The sequence below is a fragment of the Urocampus carinirostris genome, chromosome 2 (genome assembly GCF_059441175.1).
Source record: "Urocampus carinirostris isolate Australia breed hairy pipefish chromosome 2, RoL_Ucar_1.0, whole genome shotgun sequence".
Taxonomy (NCBI): Eukaryota; Metazoa; Chordata; class Actinopteri; order Syngnathiformes; family Syngnathidae; genus Urocampus; species Urocampus carinirostris.
Genome location: NC_142350.1, coordinates 35,795,039 through 35,816,845, shown reverse-complemented (window position 1 = coordinate 35,816,845; position 21,807 = coordinate 35,795,039). Strand labels below are relative to the sequence as shown.

At 38.5% G+C, this 21,807-nt stretch overlaps 1 protein-coding gene and 1 pseudogene across 6 annotated transcripts in view; both read left to right on the top strand.

The window, feature by feature from the left end:
- Positions 1-21,807, top strand: part of vps13b (vacuolar protein sorting 13 homolog B) — a 457,366-nt gene that overhangs the window by 384,108 nt on the left and 51,451 nt on the right. For all 6 annotated transcript variants that reach the window (XM_088326330.1, XM_088326329.1, XM_088326331.1 and 3 more), the window contains one exon: positions 6,691-6,852. In XM_088326330.1, coding sequence (XP_088182456.1) covers positions 6,691-6,852 — 162 coding nt within the window. The remainder of the gene's footprint in view (positions 1-6,690; positions 6,853-21,807) is intronic.
- Positions 12,408-12,620, top strand: LOC148371763 (U2 spliceosomal RNA; annotated as a pseudogene).

The following is a 21,807-nucleotide window of genomic DNA, read 5'->3' as shown; positions in this document are numbered from 1 at the left end:
AGTACTTCAAAACTCCAACTCAATACAACATTTTATTTATATCAGTACATTCAAGGAAACTGCGGGTCAGATGTATCGACATTTCGTTCTGTATACACGTGTACTAGAATGACAATAAAGTATATCTGAATCTGAATCTTTGATCCATCTAGCTATCTATCTATCTCTCTATCTCTCCATCTCTATCTACCCCTCTCTATCTATCATCTTGCTGCCCGGCCCAATAATTGCATTAGTAATAATATCAATAATAATAGTAAGTCCAAATCCACTAGGGATCTAAATGACATAGGAAAAGACATTCGTTTTTATCTCAATGTTTTGACTAACCTTCTTCCCATAATAATCCAATACAGCGTTGTACAGCATGGCACCGTGAGTAAAAATAGTGTGATGATGAGATAAAATGTAATGCCTTTTCTTGTGTCATTTCCAATCCTAGTAGCCTAGTGGTTAGGATTTGCCGCTTTCAAAGCTGCGATCCAGGTGCAATTCCCCATGCATCCATTGCTGAGCAAAATAGGTCAGAGATATTTGTCGTCTGGTCAATCATTGCTCAATTATGGTGCTATACTACGGTTAAACCTCAGTGTAACATGCACTGAACTTAAAAATGAAAAAAAAAAACTGAGATTTTGGAGGTGAAAAATGTCTGTACACTCCAATAAATGCCGTATAAGGAAAAAATACGCCTTTGTTTTTTGTGGTCGGTCCTTTACCAATCGACTCACGGCCCGGTACCGGTCTGCGCCCTGGTGGTTGCCTCACACTGATTCAGAGGATTTGGTTGAATGTCTTGAAAGGATATGTAAAATAATGAATTACAAATATTCTATAATTGACGTTACATGTCACAGTTTATATGGGTTATGAAATTCCTTATTTAATTTTAAGAAAGAGGTATTTATATTTTAATTTGATTAAACTGAGTACCATCAAATTGCAGTATTTGCTTGGTAATATAGAGAATAGAATGGGATGGGTTATTTTTTGTTATTTTTATTTTTTTATGGCTGAGCCTATTTTTAGTTAAAATACACTGACATTTTGATTGACACCTGCAACACAGAAGACATCTTGAATACAAATGAATAACAATTTGTTATTACATTACAGGATTAATAAACTGCCACTGTGAATATGCTAATATGTATTATATATTATTAATATATTGTTTTTTTAAGATTTTTATCTTTTTGCACAGTTTTACCTTTTTGATTTGTTTTACTTGCAGTGAAAGGAGAAATGTCATCCATTTGTTAATTATTTAATTCATTCATTTATTTATTCAATCATTCAATGTGCAAATATAAAGCTAGCCAGTAGATTATATATAATGTCATATAAGGTAAATATTTGCAACATAATGAGTGAACATGCACTATAGAATATGCCTTACAGAATTTACAACATCCAACTCATTTCAACCAGTTGTTAGACGTCGCATAACAAGAATTAAGTAAAAATGGTTTATTCGAGTCACAATGTTTCTCATTTGCAACAATGGGTTCCTACATTAGTTGATTGGATACAGTACTGTGATGGTGGAATATCAATGAAAAGACAGTAAATCTTTCTAGTCCGAGGGGCTGACATTTTGATATTCTTCTGCCCCCTGCTGTCAACAAAAATTGACATTGAAGCACCATCATTTGCATCGCAACATGACATGAGCAAACCCAGAAAAGGGTCGAGTTGTGACGTTTGCTTTGCAATGGAATAGAGAGTTGAGACTTTGTTATGCTTGTCTGGTTGTCCACTCCTAGTTTAGATGAGTGTGGATGTAACAATTGTTTCCTTATGTCCATTTTACAAGCTTCAATCTCCAGTTACATATTTTTATTTTGAGATGGTATCATTCTTTACAATTTGTATTGCAGACATTTTACGGGAATCCATGCATGTGCCACCTCCATAGACTGAATACTCAAGTAATATTATCTGAGATGATGAGTGAAATTGATAGCTTGAGTCCTGATACAGAAGTTGCCACTGCATTTTGTTATATTTTACAAGGTTTCGGTTTTCAAATGTCCTTTTATTCTCATATTTCTTCACTTAAACATATTGATGAAGCTAAGCAGTAAGGTTAATCTTAGGAGGAAGCGCTCACGCCGTTCCTATCATGTTGTCTCGTGAAGTGGAGCAGAAAGACGATACCATCAAAGAGCGGCATTAGCAAAACTGCACTGGGAGGTTGGTAAATGCAGAGTGTCAGATTTGATAGGCAACGCATATACGGTTGCACTGTAAAACTGCGGGTGGATTTGAAACCAACACAGCTGTCTCATTTTCATTTCGCTCTCCCTTTCTCTTGTTCTCTTTCTGTCTCTTTCTCTATCCGTCATCACGTGCCATTTCGATGGTTTAAACTTTCCTATCCGCTTTTAACAACCTCAGTACTCTAAACGTGCTTGGCAGTCAGACTGTAAGCTTTTACTGCTGGCCTCCGGTAACCACCAACCCTTCTGCCATTCACCTATTTTTGCAAGTAGCGGGAGAGCGTTCAACGAGCTCTTTGAACAGCGTGTCCGGAGTGTTTTACAAGAGGCATTCCCTTTTGTAATATAATGCTCCAATTGTAAATTCTACATTGAGCAGAGTTTAGTTCCCAGCAAAGAGATGTACGAGTTCAGGCCTCCGTCTCTGCATGGCACATTTTGGTTTTCTGATTGAGTCAATTTGATTCACTCGCTTAGCAAACCGTGTTGAATGTATGATAATATTCTGAAAAATAGTCTGTGTAATATAGTGTAATGATCTGTGAAGCCCTTTGAGACTCTTCGTGATTTAGGGCTATACAAATAAAAATGACTTGACTTGACTTCTTAAGCAATCATTCAACACACTCGTTGTAGAACTGTTGAAACAACAAGCAAGATGGTAGCCAGAGACTCATTGTCAGTTCTTTGAAGTACTTGCTACAGGACAGACACGGGTAAACGAGGGCTCATGAGCCACATTCTAAGCTTTTATATCTAGCCCACAAAACAACAATAGTGAAAACACAATGGTAAGAAAATATTATAAATAATAATTAGTTGGGGTAGTCCATTGTGCTGGGATGGTTGGTTTTACACAAAACAAACTCCAGGGAGCACTTATCCACATGTGTAGAACACAGAATGCACCTTTAAAGTATGTTCATCAGAAAGGCATTTTACTTTCAATTTCAATCGACAACGCATAAAGTGGCAGTGTTGGCAGGTATGTAGACGATTGGTGTCACCCCAGGTTTCTGTTTTTAGTTGTATTCGTATTATTTTTATTAAGAAAAAAAACAACCCTCAAAAGTTTTTTGTTTCAAAAACAGAATGCCGTGGGGGAAAAAACACTTTGACCTGGCCCTATTGCATGTTGATGTATTCAATGTATATTATCAAGCTTGTTTGATGTTGTGAAAGGATAGTGGGATTGTTGACGCGTTCTTGAGGATGGGCTGGGCACCCGTATGATACGGCAGGGGTAAACCAGTGAAAGCTGTCGGGCCCTGCTGTTGAACAAAAAGAGTGTGTTGTGTCACCCTGACTCGAGTGACATGGCCGCTTTCTGGTGGTAGGTAGGTAGGTAGGTTAGGGTAGGGTAGGGTAGGGTAGGGTAGGGTAGGGTAGGGTAGGGTAGGGTAGGTAGGTAGGGTAGGTAGGTAGGTTAGGGTAGGTAGGTAGGTAGGTAGGTAGGTAGGTAGGTAGGTAGGTAGGTTAGGGTAGGTAGGTAGGTAGGTAGGTAGGTAGGTAGGTAGGTAGGTAGGTAGGTAGGTAGGTAGGTAGGTAGGTAGGTAGGTAGGTTAGGGTAGGTAGGTAGGTAGGTAGGTAGGTAGGTAGGTAGGTAGGTAGGTAGGTAGGTAGGTAGGTAGGTAGGTAGGTAGGTAGGTAGGTAGGTAGGTAGGTAGGTAGGTAGGTAGGTAGGTAGGGTAGGTAGTTAGGGTAGGGTAGGGTAGGGTAGGTTAGGGTAGGTTAGGTAGGTAGGTAGGTAGGTAGGTAGGTAGGTAGGTAGAATTGTTTGATAAAGGGACAAAATACTTTGATTTAATACTGATTGTTTACAAACACATTTGATTAAATTAATAAATAAACACAACATGAAATATAACATACTTGGATCAGTCTTCTGAAAATTTGGATCGGCTCATATAATTATTTTTCCTCATGCATTGCAGTTATTAGATCTATACTTCAAGGTAGACACTTAAAATATATATATATATATTTTTTTTTACTCCTGGTCAGTCCCTTTTGCTTACTGTTTAACCTAATGTTGCCTTTGAGTCAAAAGTTGGACCATCCTTTTAGATATTCGAAAAAAAAAAAAAATGGGTCAGCAACCTATGACACGCGTGCCAGCAGTACCACACGAAGGGTTAACCAGTGGCACGCGAGCCCACGGCAAAATAATAATGATTATTTTTTTTAAAAGGTGCATTTTTACCTCAAATTTAGACATTTTCAGTTGCACGCCGTGTTGTTTAGAGGCTTTATGGTAGCGCCCCTCCTTTTCTGATCTGTGTGCGAGTGTGTGTCTGCACAGCGACTCGCAGAAGAAGAGAATTCCGTGTTTTGACCCAGCCACAGAAACACCGGCCCGCGATAAATGAATGAATAATGACAGCTCCTTCGGCAAAAAAATCTCGTTCTTTGACTGACGACTGGGGGCTTGTGCAAAAAATGACTGCTGTTTTTGCATTATGCCTCGAGAACGTTGTACCTCGCACATCAAGTGTTAAACGTCATGACGAGACGAAACGTGAATTCAAAGCGTCGACATTAAAACGTGCTGTGTCCAGGTACAGCAAACAAACACAGACCCGAAAAACCTTTGTCACTGCTAAAAACACCACCACTGAAGCAAGTTATCACATTGCTCACTGCTTACAAAGTAAAGCACGGAAAACCATTTATATCTGAGACCAAACAGCTGTTATTTCTGTTGCCCTTATTTTCAAGTAGCCTTTTGCCTTTTTGCTGTCATTTCAAGTTTGGATATGTTCTGCAATAAGATTTCATTGATGAATGGTGTGGTAGCAGTCCATATCACTTGTTTTTATTGTAGTTCATTGTTGATGAAGAATGGTTGATTCTCGTTGATTCTTGTGGTCAAAAGTTTGAAGTCATGGATGTCTAAAGGCCTTTCCACGCGTTGCTCACATTAATGTTTTAGTTTATTGAGGAACAAGAATAGTGGAAAATAAATTGGTCAGTAATACTATTTTAATGTATATCCATGTTGTATATTCGGACTCGTGTAAAATTACAGCTCTTTCAGATTTAAAAAAAATGTTGTGCGAGTCATCGATCTTGGTGTGGCACACTGATTTACAAGGAAATTTGAAAGTGGCACTGCACACCGAAAAGATTGCTGACCCCTGAAATAGACACATGATTGAAAAATGCAAGTACATCAAAATGTAGCCAGCTATTTGAATGTGGCCCCCGGGTGAATTATCGAAAAGTAAAAAGAAATATGGGGAATACACAAAAAGTGTAACAAAAAATATATTTTATTAGTTGTACTTTATTTTACCATTACTTATATTATCCTGTTTTCATCCTTCGTTTTACCACTTTTATCTGATGAAAAAGCCTAACAGGCCACATGTGAGAGGTTAAATATACTATTATTAACTACTTGGGTACCCTAAATAGTTGTTGCTGTATTCTACCTTAGAAAGTAGTATGTGCAGGTATAGTACAGAATAGTATAGACCAGGGGTGTCAAACTCATTTTAACTCGAGGGCCACACAATAGAACAAATATTCTTTGGGGGCCCGGTCTAGTAGATTGAGGAGAAAGAAAGAAAGAAAAATAAAGAGTGTGGGACAAGGAAAGAGGGAAAGGCAGAGAGAGAATGAAAGAGAACATAAGAAACACATGAGATAAAAAAGAGAAATAGTAAAAGAGGGGGGAAAGAAAGAGAGCGAAAGAAAGAAATCCAAAGAGTAACAGAGCGAAGGAGAGTAGAAAAGATAGGAGGGGAAAGAGAGAGAAAAGGAAAAAAGAAGAGAGAGCAAAAGAATTTAAAAAGACACAGAGAGAGAAAGAGACAAACAGGAACAAAGAAAGAGAAAAAAAGACAGAGCGTGAAAGAGAGAGATACAGAGTGAGAGAAAAAAGGAGGAAGTGAGAGGGAGAGAGAGAGAGAGAGAGTGTAAGAAATACAAAAAGAGAGAGAGAGAGAGAGAGAGAGAGATAAATAAATAAAACTACAGAGTCTTTGTAAGAGGCTTTGGCAGCATCAAGTGGACATATTTCAAACTGCATCTCATTTTTCTCTTGCGCTTCCCTCAGCGTTGTCTCGCGGGCCGGATTCAATCTCTTAGCGGGCCTGATGCGGTAAGCCTGTTGACACCCCTGGTATAGACAAAGCAACATGTATATCTGGCCCTCAAGTTGATTCCAGGCAAAATCCGTGTTAGCTGTCATCCTGTGATTTGTTTTTTTCTCCGCTGTTGAGGTTATGTTGCTCCCACAGATGAAATCACCACAATCTCCTACTGACTCACAGCTGACCTGGCAACATTGGATTTTTTTTTTTATTCTTTTAAGATCACGAATCCGTTCTTGATGTCGTAATTACACTCACAAGGGATTCAACATTGCAGGCCTCAGTGCTCTCTCTCTCTTCTTTCACCTTTATGCATAATCAATCCAGTTTCCTCTCACACTTCTAACCACCATTGCATCGCTCCTTCACAGAATGGAAACCCAGAGGCTGAGGAAGTCATTTACAGCCACTATGTCATCTGCAATGATACTCATGAGACGCTTCGCTTTGGCCAGGTGGACACGGATGAGAACGTGCTGCTGGCCAGCCTCCACAGCCACCAGTACAGCTGGCGATCCCACAAGTCGCCCCAGGTAACACAAACACACAAAAGTTGGGAAGTACCTGACATCGCACAACTCCACACTAGCTTGTTTTTTTAATGTATACCCATTATATGACGTGTTTAAACGGCAATTTTCAGTTCAAGCGTTTTGAATACTGTATTTTCCAGACTGTGAGGTGCACCCAACAACACCAAACTGGCTGTAAAATTTAACATCTGCCTTATAATCCAGTGCGCTTCATATACAGAAAAACTTGGAAATTCGTATTATCATATTTGTGCAATTATTGATCAGCCGATATTTCCTGACCAGTAGTCATCAATGGACATAGATGACATTTGAAAAGGTAATAGGCGTTATCTCCTTATCAGATTATTTTCAGGCACTGTACCAGATACACATGGTAGAGAAATGAAAAAACAAATTGGTATAAAATTTTGTTTCACTCTCTCTTAACTCAAACTAAGCATTGTAAGCGACAGCTGCTGTTGATAATGTGTGGCCATGTGTTCTCAAAAATAGGTTTTTCATAATAAAACTAATTACCATCATTAGGAGTTAACATTCAGCAAACTACCAGCTCACAATTACAACTACTATTGTGCACTGTATTGCAAATGCAACTATTACTACACTTTACGTGTGTACATGCATACATGCTATATAACTATAACTGCTCAACAGTGTGTACCTACCTGTTTATATACACACGAGACATAATTTCTTCTATTCATAGATATAAACCATTTCTGTCATCAGTTCTTTGTTTGCATACATTTAGGTGATATAACATCAGAAAAATATAGATCTGTCACAACATGTATGAAAGTACATTACATCGGACAAAATTGCAGTCGCTGGTCATCGTTTCTCATGGATTGAAGGAAACTTTGGTTGATGTTTTGTATTTGAAGCGCATGTGTTTTGGAAAAGACAAGCTCGCCATTTTTTCATACTCTACACGCACAACTATACTCTTATATAAACAGTCATACCCATACTCACTCAAACAAACCACTCTAATATCTCACACATACTACCATACTCACTCCCACATATTACTATACTCTCATACACACACTAATATGCGCTCACACACGATACTATTCAGTATTCGTAAACACTCTCGTACACATACTATTATACAATACAATAGACTTTCACACACACTACTATTTTCTACTACTTTCTTACACACCGTTAAAACTACCATTACTATAGGATTTTTTCACTATAGTGTAATGATCACCTCACCTCCAAGTGTTGTTTTAATTTAGGTTATTTTGATAAGTTCAACGTCAAACTGGAGCTCCCAGTATAAAAGTGTGTGTAAGAGAGTGTAGTAGTATGTGTGTGTCAGCATAGTAGTGTGTGCATGATTGTATAGTAATACGTGTCATTTACAGAAAGAGTTGGAACTCACAGCAATTGGTGTGAAAACAGTTTTAATGTAGATCTGGGTTTTTTGGGTTGTCAAGTAGTTCTTGACAATTTAAACTGAAAAAGGTAAATCCTGTCCCAGACTGAATGCTGATTTTCTACTGTTTCCCTTTCATGCCCACAAAGTGTTGTGAACAAAAAGATTGATGATATTTAACCCTTTGCGGTTTTGGGGTTTTGGGAAGCGTAGGCTTGGCTGTTAAGAGCCTAGACGTGTGGGCCGGTTGAATGCACGTCTTCTACGACAATTGTGAGGAAAGCCAACTTTGAGGAAAGACATTGCTGTAATTACTCACACAAGTCAAGTCGTATGAATCACTCACTTTTGTTGAGTTGTGCTCCTACACCATCACAAACACACATTTGGGAAATCGTAATCTGGCATCTTGGCACAGGAAACATCTCGTGTCTGAAGAGTCAAAATGACCTCTGTATCTTCTTGGAAGAAACATTGTCCGAATGATAAATGATGCCGTTCCAAGATGCTTTTGTTATGTGTTATTTTATCGAACGTTTGCGATACAACATATTAAATATGTGTTTTTGAGATGAGCTTGATTTGTGAAAGTCGATAAATAAGTTCGCTCGGTCCTGCCAAAACAATCAGCTTACTTATTAAGGCGGATGATAAATGTCGACCCATATATCCGCCTTTGGACACTCATGATTTTTTTTCAGGGTTACACAAATAATCAAACTGATAATAGAAAAGGCTTGTGTTTCTTCGACAACTGCTTCAAGATTGTTTTTTGTTGCTTTTGCAAATCAGTTCCCAACAGTCTTAACTGGTTTTCTAATTTGCTTGCTTCTCTTGCTGCTCCAAGCCTGTAAACTATTAATCCCCCCGTTCCCTTTTTTTTGTGTAGTAAGTGCAATCTTTTGAACATTCACCTAACACCCAAAAGGTCCCTGGTTCGAGACCGGGTGGAAACATATGTTGGCCTGGAAAGGGATAGGCTCCATCTTGCTGTACTTATCCAAGACACACCACGGGAAACAGTGCTCTTACGATCCAAGTGTTTAAGGGATGTGTTTATTTACAAATAACTAAGTAATTGAGTCTATTCATGTATATACATATATATATATATATATATATATATATATATATATATATATATATATATATATATATATATATATATATATATATATATATATATATATATATATATGTATCCCCATGTGCCCTGCGATTGGCTGGCAACTAGTTCAGGGTGTCCCCTGCCCGATGATTGCTGGGATGGGCTCCAGCACCCCCGCGACCCTACTGAGGATAAGCGGTGCAGCTGATGAGATGAGATGAGATATGTATATATATATATACCAGTATATATATATATATATATATATATATATATATATATAGGGCAGCACGGCGGCGCAGTGGTTAGCGCATGTGCGGCACTGTTCATGTCATGGGAACCTCCTGCGTGGGTTCAAATCCAGCTCCAGACTTCCTGTGCGGAATTTGTATGTTCTGCCCGTGCTTGCGGGCACTCCGGTTTCCTCCCACATTCCAAAAACATGCATGTCAGGTTGATTGGCCGGTCCAAATTGTCCCTAGGTGTGACTGAGCGAGTGAGTTGTCTGTCCCCGTGTGCCCTGCGTTTGGCTGGCAACCAGTTGAGGGTGTCCCCTGCCCACTGCCCGGAGATGGCTGGGATGGGCTCCAGCCCCCCCGCGACCCTAATGAGGATAAGCGGTACAGCTGATGAGATGAGATATATATATATATATATATATATATATATATATATATATATATATATATATATATATATCCGTCCATCCATCCATTGTCTTCCGCTTATCCGAGGTCGGGTCGCGGGGGCAGCAGCGTTAAAAGGGAAGCCCAGACGTCCCTATCCCCAGCCACCTCCTCCAGCTCACCCGACGGGACCCCGAGGCGTTCCTAAGCCAGCCGAGAGACATAGTCTCTCCAACGTGTCCTGGGCCGCCCCCGGGGCTTCCTGCCAGTGGGACATGCCCGGAACACCTCCCGAGGGAGGTGTCCAGGAGGCATCCTTATTAGATGCCCGAGCCACCTCAACTGGCTCCTCTCAACGCGGAGGAGCAGTCTACACCGAGTCCCTCCCGGATGACTGAGCTTCTCACCCTATCTCTAAGGGAGAACCCAGCCACCCTGCGGAGGAAACTCATTTTGGCCACTTGTATCCGGGATCGAGTTCTTTCGGTCATGACCCAAAGTTCATGACCATAGGTGAGGGTAGGAACGTAGATCGACCGGTAGATCGAGAGCTTTGCCTTTCGGCTCAGCTCCCTCTTTACCACGACGGACCGGTACAGGGTCTGAATGACTGCAAACGCTGCACCGACCCGTCTGTCGATCTCCCGCTCCATCCTACCCTCACTCGTGAACAAGACCCCAAGATACTTGAACTCCTCCACTTGGGGCAAGACCTCCTCCCCGACCTGGAGGGAGCATACCACCCTTTTCCGACTGAGAACCATGGCCTCGGACTTGGAGGTGCTGATCCCCATCCCGGCCGCTTCACACTCGGCTGCGAATCGCTCGAGTCATATATATGTGTATGACACGATTACTTAGTTATTTGTAAATAAAAAGTTAGATAAACTAATACCATACCATACCATCTCAGTGGATTGAGATGGGCTACAAAACAAACTTTTGACCATTCTTCCTCAGAGCCATTTTTGCTATGCATGAGGGTTGGGTTCCTCTAACACTTGAAATGGGTCTGGTTTGATGTTAGTGTCCCACAGGCACCCACAAATGTGAACCTTAATTTTCGGCCGTAAAACTATCAGACCCCTTCTCTTTTTCTTACCACCGCTACAGATCCCCTGAGAACTTTAAATTGCAAGAGGAATAATTGATTAGTTTTGGGGGAAGAATGGAATTTATTAATCAGAAGAAACTACAAGAGTTGTAAAATCCACTGGGAGGAATGAAGTAAAACTAAAGGGAGAGAGAATTATGCATGCTCTTTGGTCTCAGGAATCCACAATCAGAAACCAGAGGAAAGTCAATACAGTGGTAACTTGAGTTATGAGTGCAGCAACTGGAACCTGATTAGTTAGCATCATCCGCCCAGTATCCATTGCCTCACTTTGAATTTTCAATATGTTTATACTGAAATAATTGACCTTGAAATGTGTAAGTAAGAATGTTAGATACCTAATTTTTCTAGGACCAACACCCATACCTATTCCTAAACCTTGATTGGTCATCATTATCAACATATCTAATACAGCTATAACATTGAAAAGTCCTTTAATCTGCTAAAAAGTCTTACATTTTGAAAGAAATTGCTGAAAGCCCCAGTTTGTAATATTTGACGGCACTGTTCTCTAATGCGAATAAAAACTAGTGCCACAACAGGCAGCAAGACGCCGGTCAAACATGGTGGCGATCTTAGATATGGATTTCACTATGTAAAAGCAACCCAAATTTTTCGACCTATGATTTTTTGTAAAAATGAACATTGGTATGATAGTTTATGTATTTTTGCCTGGTATTCAAATCAATGTTTTGTTATTTTTTCTGAATGAGTTATTTGTACCACTAGGAGGCACGGAATATCAGACACTGTCCCTCTAAATCTAAAAATAAATTCCTTGATATTGCAACTATTATACAATTAGATACTCTATCATACATTGAAACCAAAGGACGTACTCTCTTGGGGACTGTTTAGCCAATCAGAATGCAGAACACAATGCAGAATTAAAATCCGTGAAGCAGCAACGATACCGTGAAAGATGAAACGCTTTATAGCATAGCAAGGGTGTCAATGTGTATATGTATTGTATATACATATATATATATATATATATATATATATATATATATATATATATATATATATATATATATATATATATGATTTTTTATGTTTTATTTTTTCAAATAGGGATCGATACCTTGCTTCTCCACCAATTTCCTCAATGTGACAATTCTCTGTGTAAACATTTTACTGTTCGTGAACAAACACCTCAAAATGGGTATTTGAACTTTATAGAGATTTTGAATCGCTTTTTGTTTTTTCATTTCTTTAACATATCTGCCACCGTGACTAAAAATAATGTCATTACGAGATAAGACCTAATGCCTTTTCACGTGTCATCTGTATCCCTGCTAATCTAATCGACACGATCCGGCGCTCTCGGCCTTTTGGCTAAGATCAAGTGTAGTATGCCAACTATGGTTCTAGAATTGTGTACTATCTATGTGGTAGCAAAGAGATTGTCTACTATTTATTTAGTTACAATCTTTGATTTTTGCATTTCGGAGATGGAATATGAGCTTGCTCTGTCCACTCCACGCATCGGCCCGGTATTGCAGTACCTCCGGGAACGGTGCATTCGCAATGATCGCAGCAAGGCTTTAGGGCTAGGACCTTAGCTTGGCCTTTTGGCTGAGAGTAAGTGTCCCGACTCCTAGGCTTTGTAGCGTATTATGAACTGACCGATAACGGATAATGGATAATGAATAACGGAGATAGATCAATAACCCTTAAAACCCCCCCCCCTCCCCATTTGGTTTCCACCGTTGTTATGCAATTGTGGTCAGTGATAAAATGTATCGACCGTTCGATCATTGTACAAACAGGATAACGCATTTCTAATTTACGACACATAAGCCGCACCGGTTCATTAGGCACATGTTCAAATTTCTGGCCAATTTGGGGTTTTTGGGTGTCCTTATCCTTCGGTAGATTAAAGAAAAAAAGAGTAACTTTTGCTTGTCTCAAAGGTGGAGCATCTAATGTCCAAAAACAAAGTTAGCAACGCTATGAGTCAGACATTTCCAATGATGTTGACATACCTCTGCGTATGTGTCACTTTTCTCCTGAGGACCGCTCCAGCAGATTGTTTTCTCAGTGAAAGGTGAACCTTGACTCAGGTCACACTCCCTCTCTGTGCTCCTGTGTTATTGTTTGGTACCCCCCGTTTCTCCTGCCAATCATAACCATAAATTGCATTAAAAAGGATAAATGAGGCAGTCACATTTTTCACTTTGGTTGTTACCTGACCCTTACGCAGTCTTACACCTCCAATGTTTTTTGCTGTCTGGAGACTGTCAGCGCAAATGTCTAGTTTTGCTGGTCCAACTCCCGCATGCCTTCACACCCCAGCATTTACCAACTAAAGCAGTGTATATTTATTCTATGTCGTAGAATAGGAGCAATGTAGTGATTAACAGCATCCATTAAAAACACATCATTGCATCGCACTGGACATATTTTTGTACTCTGAAGCACGTAACGTGTTTTCCTCTCAAACTCCACCCTGTTGTTTTTCATGACTCTGGCGAGTGGTGTGGATTGTTGAAATATCTGACGACTCAGTACAGGAAGTAGCCTGGCTGATGAAAATCTTTGCGGCTCTTGTGGTTTGTGGGTCTCTCGTGGGCTGTGGAAAGCCCAAGGATTCGGGGCTTTTAAATACCTACAAGGAATGATCTGAATTCCAATTAATAGTGATTTACTCGGGCGGCAGGTTTCCATGGTTTATTCTTTTGTAGTGATTACTGTTCCCCAATCGTCAGAGTGTCAGCAATAGTGGTCATCATTTAAACTCCCCATACTGACATTAGAAAGAGATGTGGGAAAAGTCGGTGCTTGGAGGTACTTTGAGTAAAAGTGCTTTGTTGTGAATTACTGCGGTGGAGCTGCTACTTGGCCGAAGGATCAGACAGACTTGTACTGGGCAGCTATCAAATGTACTCAGAAAATATATGCATATATATTTATATCTTGCAAGAAAATATGACCAAAATTCAAACGATTATAATGAATCAGTTCTTCAAGTTCAATCATTTTGTGATGCCGGGGTGTATTTTTTTTTTCCTTTTTTTTTAATCCAGTTGTGGCTGTGGAAGTTGAGGAAGAGCACTGGGGAATGGACTCAACTTGCTCTTTCAAAAGGTTACATGGTGGACAAATGTTATGTTGTGAAAATGTTCAGCAGATAGTTCTGCGTATACATACTACTGTAGATTTCGAATAAGAGCATATTCAAGTTCAAAGTAAAACATGATTGGTTCCTTTTGAAATTTGCAGCATGTCTCAGAATGTCAAGTAATGGTAGATTCTAGATTCCATTCCATAGTAGGGATGGTAAATTATAAAGTCATTCTATTTTCAAAATTGGACACTTGTAACGGAGATTGCATGTTCATTATTTTTTTGTTTTATTTGTTTGTTTGTTCATCTATTTTTTCATTTATTTAACTGTTTACTTTGTTGACACTATCCGCCAATCATGTGGCTTTTCTTTGATATCCACACCCTATACAGGGCGGATCTGCTTTTGTAACCTAGGAGATTTTAATAAAAATAAAGGACTCGGGGAAAGGCTTTTAGAAGAGGTGGGAATTTATCGGTGGTTTGGTCTCTTTCTTGTTCTCCTTGCAAGTTTAACATGTATTGATGTATTTTTCAGCTTATCTATGTCAGCTAAACTATAAATTTATCATTTAAAAAAAAACAATATTTAAACAATCTCCCAATACTTAACTGAATTATTCACAATACCTTACAACAACAAAATGATTTTTTTTTCTTAAAAAAAAGATATTATTAAATAAAATACTATTGCATACAAATATATATTTTTTTACATTAAAAGTATTATGTTCTAATAAAAATACATATTCTTGTATGTTGTCATTTTGTTTGCACAGAAATTTAAATACTGTAAGTTCTTAGGCTCACAGAAGACCGTTACAAATATTTCCAGTTAGTGTTTATAATCTATGAATTACAATCATGGACATTTTAGTGTTTGTCTAACACTCAATGGACATTTCATATTATTCAGCGCCTTATAAAAAATTTTTTGATAAATCTCATTTAATAAATCAAAATTGATTATAAGGATGGCCAAAAATACATGAACTATCATATCAACGTGCCTTTTCAAATACTCGTAGGTCAAGAAATTTGCATTCATTTTACATAACGTGTAACGGTACAATCACAACAGCCTGTACACTCACCCTTAGCAATGTGACTAATCTTAAGATCTCCCTTCCCTTGCACGCATGACAAAGTGACAGAGAAGAGACCAAGGAAAATAAAATACTATTATGCATGCCAACACTGGTTACTAACTAAGGAGGGGTACACGATAATTATCAGGCTGACAGTTATCAGACTAATAATGGTTTGATATGGGGTTTAGAGTTTTCGGCCTTATAGGAAAAATATGCCCGATAATAAGTCAGCTGCTGCCACACTAAAATAATCAATCAGCCGACACTACTTGTTAGAAAGATTCAAAGCATTTATGTACAATGATTTTTTTGTCTTTATCGGGGGACAGAGTGTTGCTTATCCGTACTAGTCATGTCCTCACAGATTTTTTTTTTAAATGTAATTAATGGACATGAAGGAGTTCATTTTTATGGCTTAAAATCCGGTATGGCTTTTACAAAACAGTCTCTTCTTTAAATTTGCGCATGCACTTTTTAGCAGGTGCGCTCTGTCATCTAAAATCTACAGTAGTATGTATACGCAGAACTATCTGCTGAACATTTTCACAACATAACATTTGTCCACCATGTAACCTTTTAAAAGAGCAAGTTGAGTCCATTCCCCAGTGCTCTTCCTCAACTTCCACAGCCACAACTAGATTAAAAAAAATTCCAATGAGGACAGTCTGTCTCCTTCAACACAACCACACTCCTTTTTATTGTTTTATCTTCATATTCTTAAAACCCTCTCATCACTCTTAAGTCCATCAGCGCGATATTTACTTTGGACTGTTGTTTTTCTCTCTCCGATTTGCTGTGAGATTGTGTTATGACTCCGTGGTGTATATCAGATGATCCATTGTTCTGTCACGGCTCAGAGTACGCTCATATATGTTTATGTGTTGAAGTAATTCAACTCCCTCTATAGTTTGTCCCACAGGAAGTGCTCTTGTCCTGACATGGGGAATTAATTCAATTATCATGTTGATGAGAGTTGAACTTTCCGGATCTTTTTTTCCTTTGTAATTTTCTAAACATGTCAATCTGTTAGCGTTTTTAAAATGAAAGGATGAAAATATTTGCTCTTCTCTGCCAAGTCCCTGGCCTTGAAACTACAACAAAGGGCTGTAACTGTGTTTGGGCAGCAAAACCATTTCTGGTCAAACTCCACATGACAAAAGTCCCGTTAATGACTCTGCTGCATCGTGACTCCAGATTTAAGCAATTGAGATTTGTCTTCTAACAAGTTCCTCACATCAAATTGGGCTATGATGTCAGCCACACTATAAAACCACCTACTGTGATTGAAGTCATTTGTTTTGACTCTATTGTTACCTTTTTTTCACAGTTTTTAAGTCGTTTCAATGCTTTCAGTTTTTTTGTAATTATTTCTTATGTATCTTCTGAAGATTACATTGTTAGGGCTTTAAAAGGCTCAGCGCAATCATAAATATTCATTTTATCACAGCAAGTCTAAAGTATATTTGCAACAGTGTTACTGTGAGAGAGAGAGAGAGAGAGAGAGAAAAAACGTAGAAAAGTAGTATGGCTACAAAGGAGATAGGATTAGAAAGATTGAGAAATAATCAAATAGTTCACTTTCAGGTAATCTAGTTTACTCCTTATCTCCAGTGGTTTTGTGTTTAGTGATGTCCCTGAAAATGTATTTAATCGACTATCTGTTCAAATGACCTCATCATTTTTCATCTTCTATCACTTGTAATGGTAATAGATAGTTTTTGTTTGACGTCATGCACGTATCCGTAGGTAGACATTCGGCCATATTGAATGGGTCCAACAGACGTGGTTTGATGTTATCATGGTCAACACTTTTTCATTAATGGCTCTTCAAATGAAAGTAGAAAGTACAAGGCATTGTTTTTTAGTCTCCCTGCTATAGTTACCTCTCAGGGTGAGAGAAGTAAAGAATTGATGATAAAGAGGCAGCTAACACAGTTATTAGGGCTTATTAGAGCAGACCTAACACCGAAACTGTATCCGTAAATGAGAGTATGTTCTGAACATTTTTAAACAGTAGGTGATTAGGACCACAAAGCCATTTTAGAATAAATAATAGGGAAACTTGGTCGTAATTTTTGTTGACTATATTTTTGGTAAACAGGTGAATCAACTTATCAGGCCAGACGTTTATTTTTCCTGCCAAGAGCCAACTATAACATTAATAGCATTTAGTCTTTTCCTGAGGGTAGCTACCACCTATCCGGACCTTTTTTCCGATTCTCTCTACGTTCGGCAAAAAGAGAAATCCTTATTTTCATATTGTAACTATAAGGCTTTGAACTCCCATTGAACTAGCTTTTCATTTTTTATTAAACCTTTGTTCAACAGACAAACCCTCTGACTGGTACTCTTTGTTAAATCCTATCTTTCTTTTATATCTATTTGAACATTTATCATTGAACGTAGCCTGGAAATATTGTCTTAACAAAACCACAATGTAATCATAAGTGTGCCCATGCAATATGGTCGCCACGAGTCGGGTTGCCTGGATGTAGATCACGTGATTAAGAACCGTCTATTGTGAGGCCCAAAAAAAAATGGAATGACAGGGAGATTTTTAATACAAAGTTCAGATGAAAAAAATTAAAAGACTTAGCAGGGCACATACCTTTTCATGCCCCCCTGCTAGTCATGGTGTTAAAGAGACTCGTAATATGTCCTTTGGCGGTGTAAAGTCTTTCTCCCCCTATGCAGCAAAGGGGGCGCAATAGAGAGAAGCAGCATTGCAGCCAGATGTTCGCACCACTACGGTTTCCCCTCATGTTACATCGCTGAGGCCCGACTCCCTTGGCAAGGACGATGCCGGCTCTCGCTTTTCATTTACTGTCTTTTTTCCATCTTCCTGCCACTCAACATTGTGTTTTCCTTCCAGAGCATAATCATCTAAATTCTTTCATGTTCTTGTGAACCTGTTTCTAATTTGTTAGGTGGTGAGGCCAGCTAAGTGGTTTCAAAGTCATTTCATCGGGAAATACATGCCACTGTTCCATTGCTTTTTCACATTTGCTCTGTAATATCATTTAGAGCCCATAATGTGAATCCAAGTGAAATTATATCTTTTTTTACAATCCAAAATGTTACCAAGCGGCATATTGTGTGCAATGGTACCTCTACATATGAGCTTAGTTTGTTTCAGGATCGTGTTCCTAGCTCGATTTGCTCAAAATTTGCTCAAATTTTACTGATATGAAATAAGTAAAAAAGGAAACTTAAATAGCTACTGTATAAAACACATTTCCTGATCACTAAAACACATTCAAAATGGAAAAAATGCAGTAATAAGATGAATAAGATGATAATAACAAAATAAAGTGCAAGTTTATTTTGAGTTGCAAACTCTATTATACAATACAATGGACTTATTAGAGCAGACCTAACACTACTCCCGCGGGGACGTTAGCAGTGAGGGCGCACGACTTTTGATGATACGTAAGCACTTATTGTACACTTACAATTCATGTTTTTTTTTTGTTTGTTGTTTGCATGTTTCTGTTTTTATCACGTTATTTTGCCCTTTTAGCTGGACTTGCAAAGTTATCAGTTTCAACAGGTATTTTGAAAAAGAAAATATCCAAGGAGATTTGTCTGGGTCGTCCTCCTTTTTGCTACTTTTTTGCAACAGGAATATGAATCCTCACGTTAATTATTGCAGCGAACCGCTGTGTAAATTCTTCTGTGGCTTTGTGATCGGCACTCACATTCCTTGCTGCGTTTGTATTGTCATCATTCTCCTTTTCATATGAGACACTTTACACAAAGTCACAAAGAGAAGATCCTATACAATTTGTTTGAGGGATCCAATCAAAACAAACTTGCTGAAATATACAGGGACTCTATCAGGTGCATAAGCAAATTGAACCGAGGTGATGGCGGAGAGCGGTCACAAGCATTTAGCGGTCTTTAGTGATAGCCTCACTGCTTGTAAACTGGATTTTCCTTTGTAAAGGTAGGTAAAATTCTCCTTAATTTTTTTTTTTATCAAAATTCTCGTGTGTAGAGGTACCACTGAAAGTATAGACAGTTACTATATTCCATTCTCAACTGTAGATGAAAAAACCTACAGGGGTAACTGGAACTTACCCAAAATCTACTAGCTCATCAATGTCATTTTGGGCTTGGCCTTGCGTTGATACACTTGCTCGTCGTCATTTATAAAGCCTAAAAAAGAACTAGGAATACTACACCACTATTTTGTCAACCGATAAATATTCCAACTGAACTTGGAATTGAAGAACCCTCGGTCCCCAATTTTGTTCTGTTATAGTACCTTTAGTTTGTTGTAAAAGTAGAATTTGACTGTGTACCTCAGATTTCATCATCATTTCAAGTAAAATCTCTTCACGTTTTACAAAATTCATTGTGATGAATTATTTTCCCCAGTACAGTTCGAAATGACAGACACAAGCCGCATAAAAGCATCTGCTGGTTTGATTGACGAATCGGTTATTATTAGCATTTAAAGGCTGCAGCCTCTTAGAAGTTACCAGAAAAAATATGCAAGCCCTGTGTTATTTTGTGCGTCCAATTTCCGTAGCAACCGCAAAGATTCGTGTCATGTGGTACCAATCTTTGAGGCCATTCATGGTCCCAGTTGGATCTGTGTCGACTTTCATGTCATTATTGTGACCCTTTCATATTTGGTTTGGAAGAAAAACATTGAAAGGTCATCATGTGTTAATCATTGAAATAAACGCGTAAGACTAAAGGAATGTGTCCTTATCAAATAGTTGATATGTTGATTGAAAACGGGATTTTGCAAAAAATGTCTTTTAATTAGTGATTTGTGGATGTGAGGTTGAAACACGGGGTCCTTTTACATTAAGTCAATGAACTTTAGAAAAACCCTTAAAGAACACTTGGCTTCTCTTATCCTACCCAAATATTTGGTTATACAAACCCTTTGAACGATACACAGTTTTTTTTTCTTGTGCACATGTGCTATTCGCAAGGAATCCTGCTCCAAAATAGGTGCATCGGTCCTTTTCCATTGCCACCTGCCGGATGTCTTTGACACAAGGACATGTCAGATCTAAATGCGGATAAAAATTGCAGTTGTGCAGCGTTGGTTTCGATATTTTCCGTGGTTGGTCAGAGAATGATCCATCATGCTTTTTTGCTTTTTTTTTCAGTATAATTTGTAAGCATTGGCTAGGACACCAATTTAGATAAGCTCAGACTTTTTCCCCTCAGCCCTTTTTGTTTAGTTTTTATTTCAATAACCTCTTTGTTGTGTCTTGATCTGACTGAAACGTGTTTCTGAAATGAAAGGAGGTTTTTGCTGACATGACAAAACATCCCACAAATGTACATAATTGATTGGATGTACTAAAAAAAGTGTGGGCAATCTCTCCTCTAGAGGATAATTTGTAGAAGTTTCCTTTCCCCATCACACCTGCTTCACATCATCAACACAGGAGGTTGATAATGCTCCTTATCATTAAAATGTGTGAAACTCTACAGGGCCGCGACTTTTTGATTAAACCATGATTGAATGTAATTACCATCATACATTTCTGATATGGTTTTTATTAGTTTTCTTAGAGGTTGTCCTCACAATCTCAAAATAATGTGAATGATTAGAAATACAAACACGACCCAAGCTCATTGTTCGAATGAAATATTATTTTCATTGTTGCTTTCATTAAGTAAACGTTTTGCATTTATCCATTTTGTTTTGTAATACATTCCTAGATCATTGTGACACTCACACACCGTGTCCAGTCATTTGCTGGAAGCTAACTAACCAACCATCATTTAAACATAATCACAATATCTCCCCGTGGATTTATACAACAGCAAAATGGTTTGAGAGTTGACTTTTCCATTAGATTCTCACTTAATATACAACTTTGGAAAGTCTAATGAGCTCTAATGTTAAAGATTAGCTTTTGGCAAATGATTCCAGTCAATGGTGCTCAAGTGGTGGAGTTCATTGGACAAGGAAGTGGATCATTTATTACAACTTGGGCTTTGGGAACTTTTAGCTGCTTCCCATTTCTTGTCAGAATGCGCTTGAAAAAAGCTTTAAAAATTGACTCCCGTCTGCTCAAAGGCTCAGCACCATTTACGGACTCAGAGTCTCAGGAGAAACTAAAATTTTGGCTAGAGTATTAGCAATTTAGCGCTTAATTGTACCATTAGACTTTCCACTCCATATTTAATTTAACTGTCAATCCCAATGCTCTTTGCCCACTGGCCTGATTGTTACTCCCATGTTGGAATTGTTTCTCGCCAAATCCTGTTAACTTATCATCATAATAGTACACATTAGCATTCTGTGGTTTGAAAAAAAGATATTTCTCCCTTCTTGAAAGTGAGTGCAAGATTTGGTCTAAATCCTAGGCTAAAAGCCACCACATGTGGCCATGCGTCTTTTATTTCTTCGTTCCGAAATTGGGATAAGTCGGGGAGAAGCAAAACAGCTTTGTATTTTTCATTCTTGTTGTCTTACGTGTTAAGTTTGAGTTAGCAACGTTGTCTTGTTTTTTCATGACTCAAACCTGCGCCGTGACGATGTTGACGCCCGTTTGAAGTTCGAGCAGAAATGCTGTTATGAC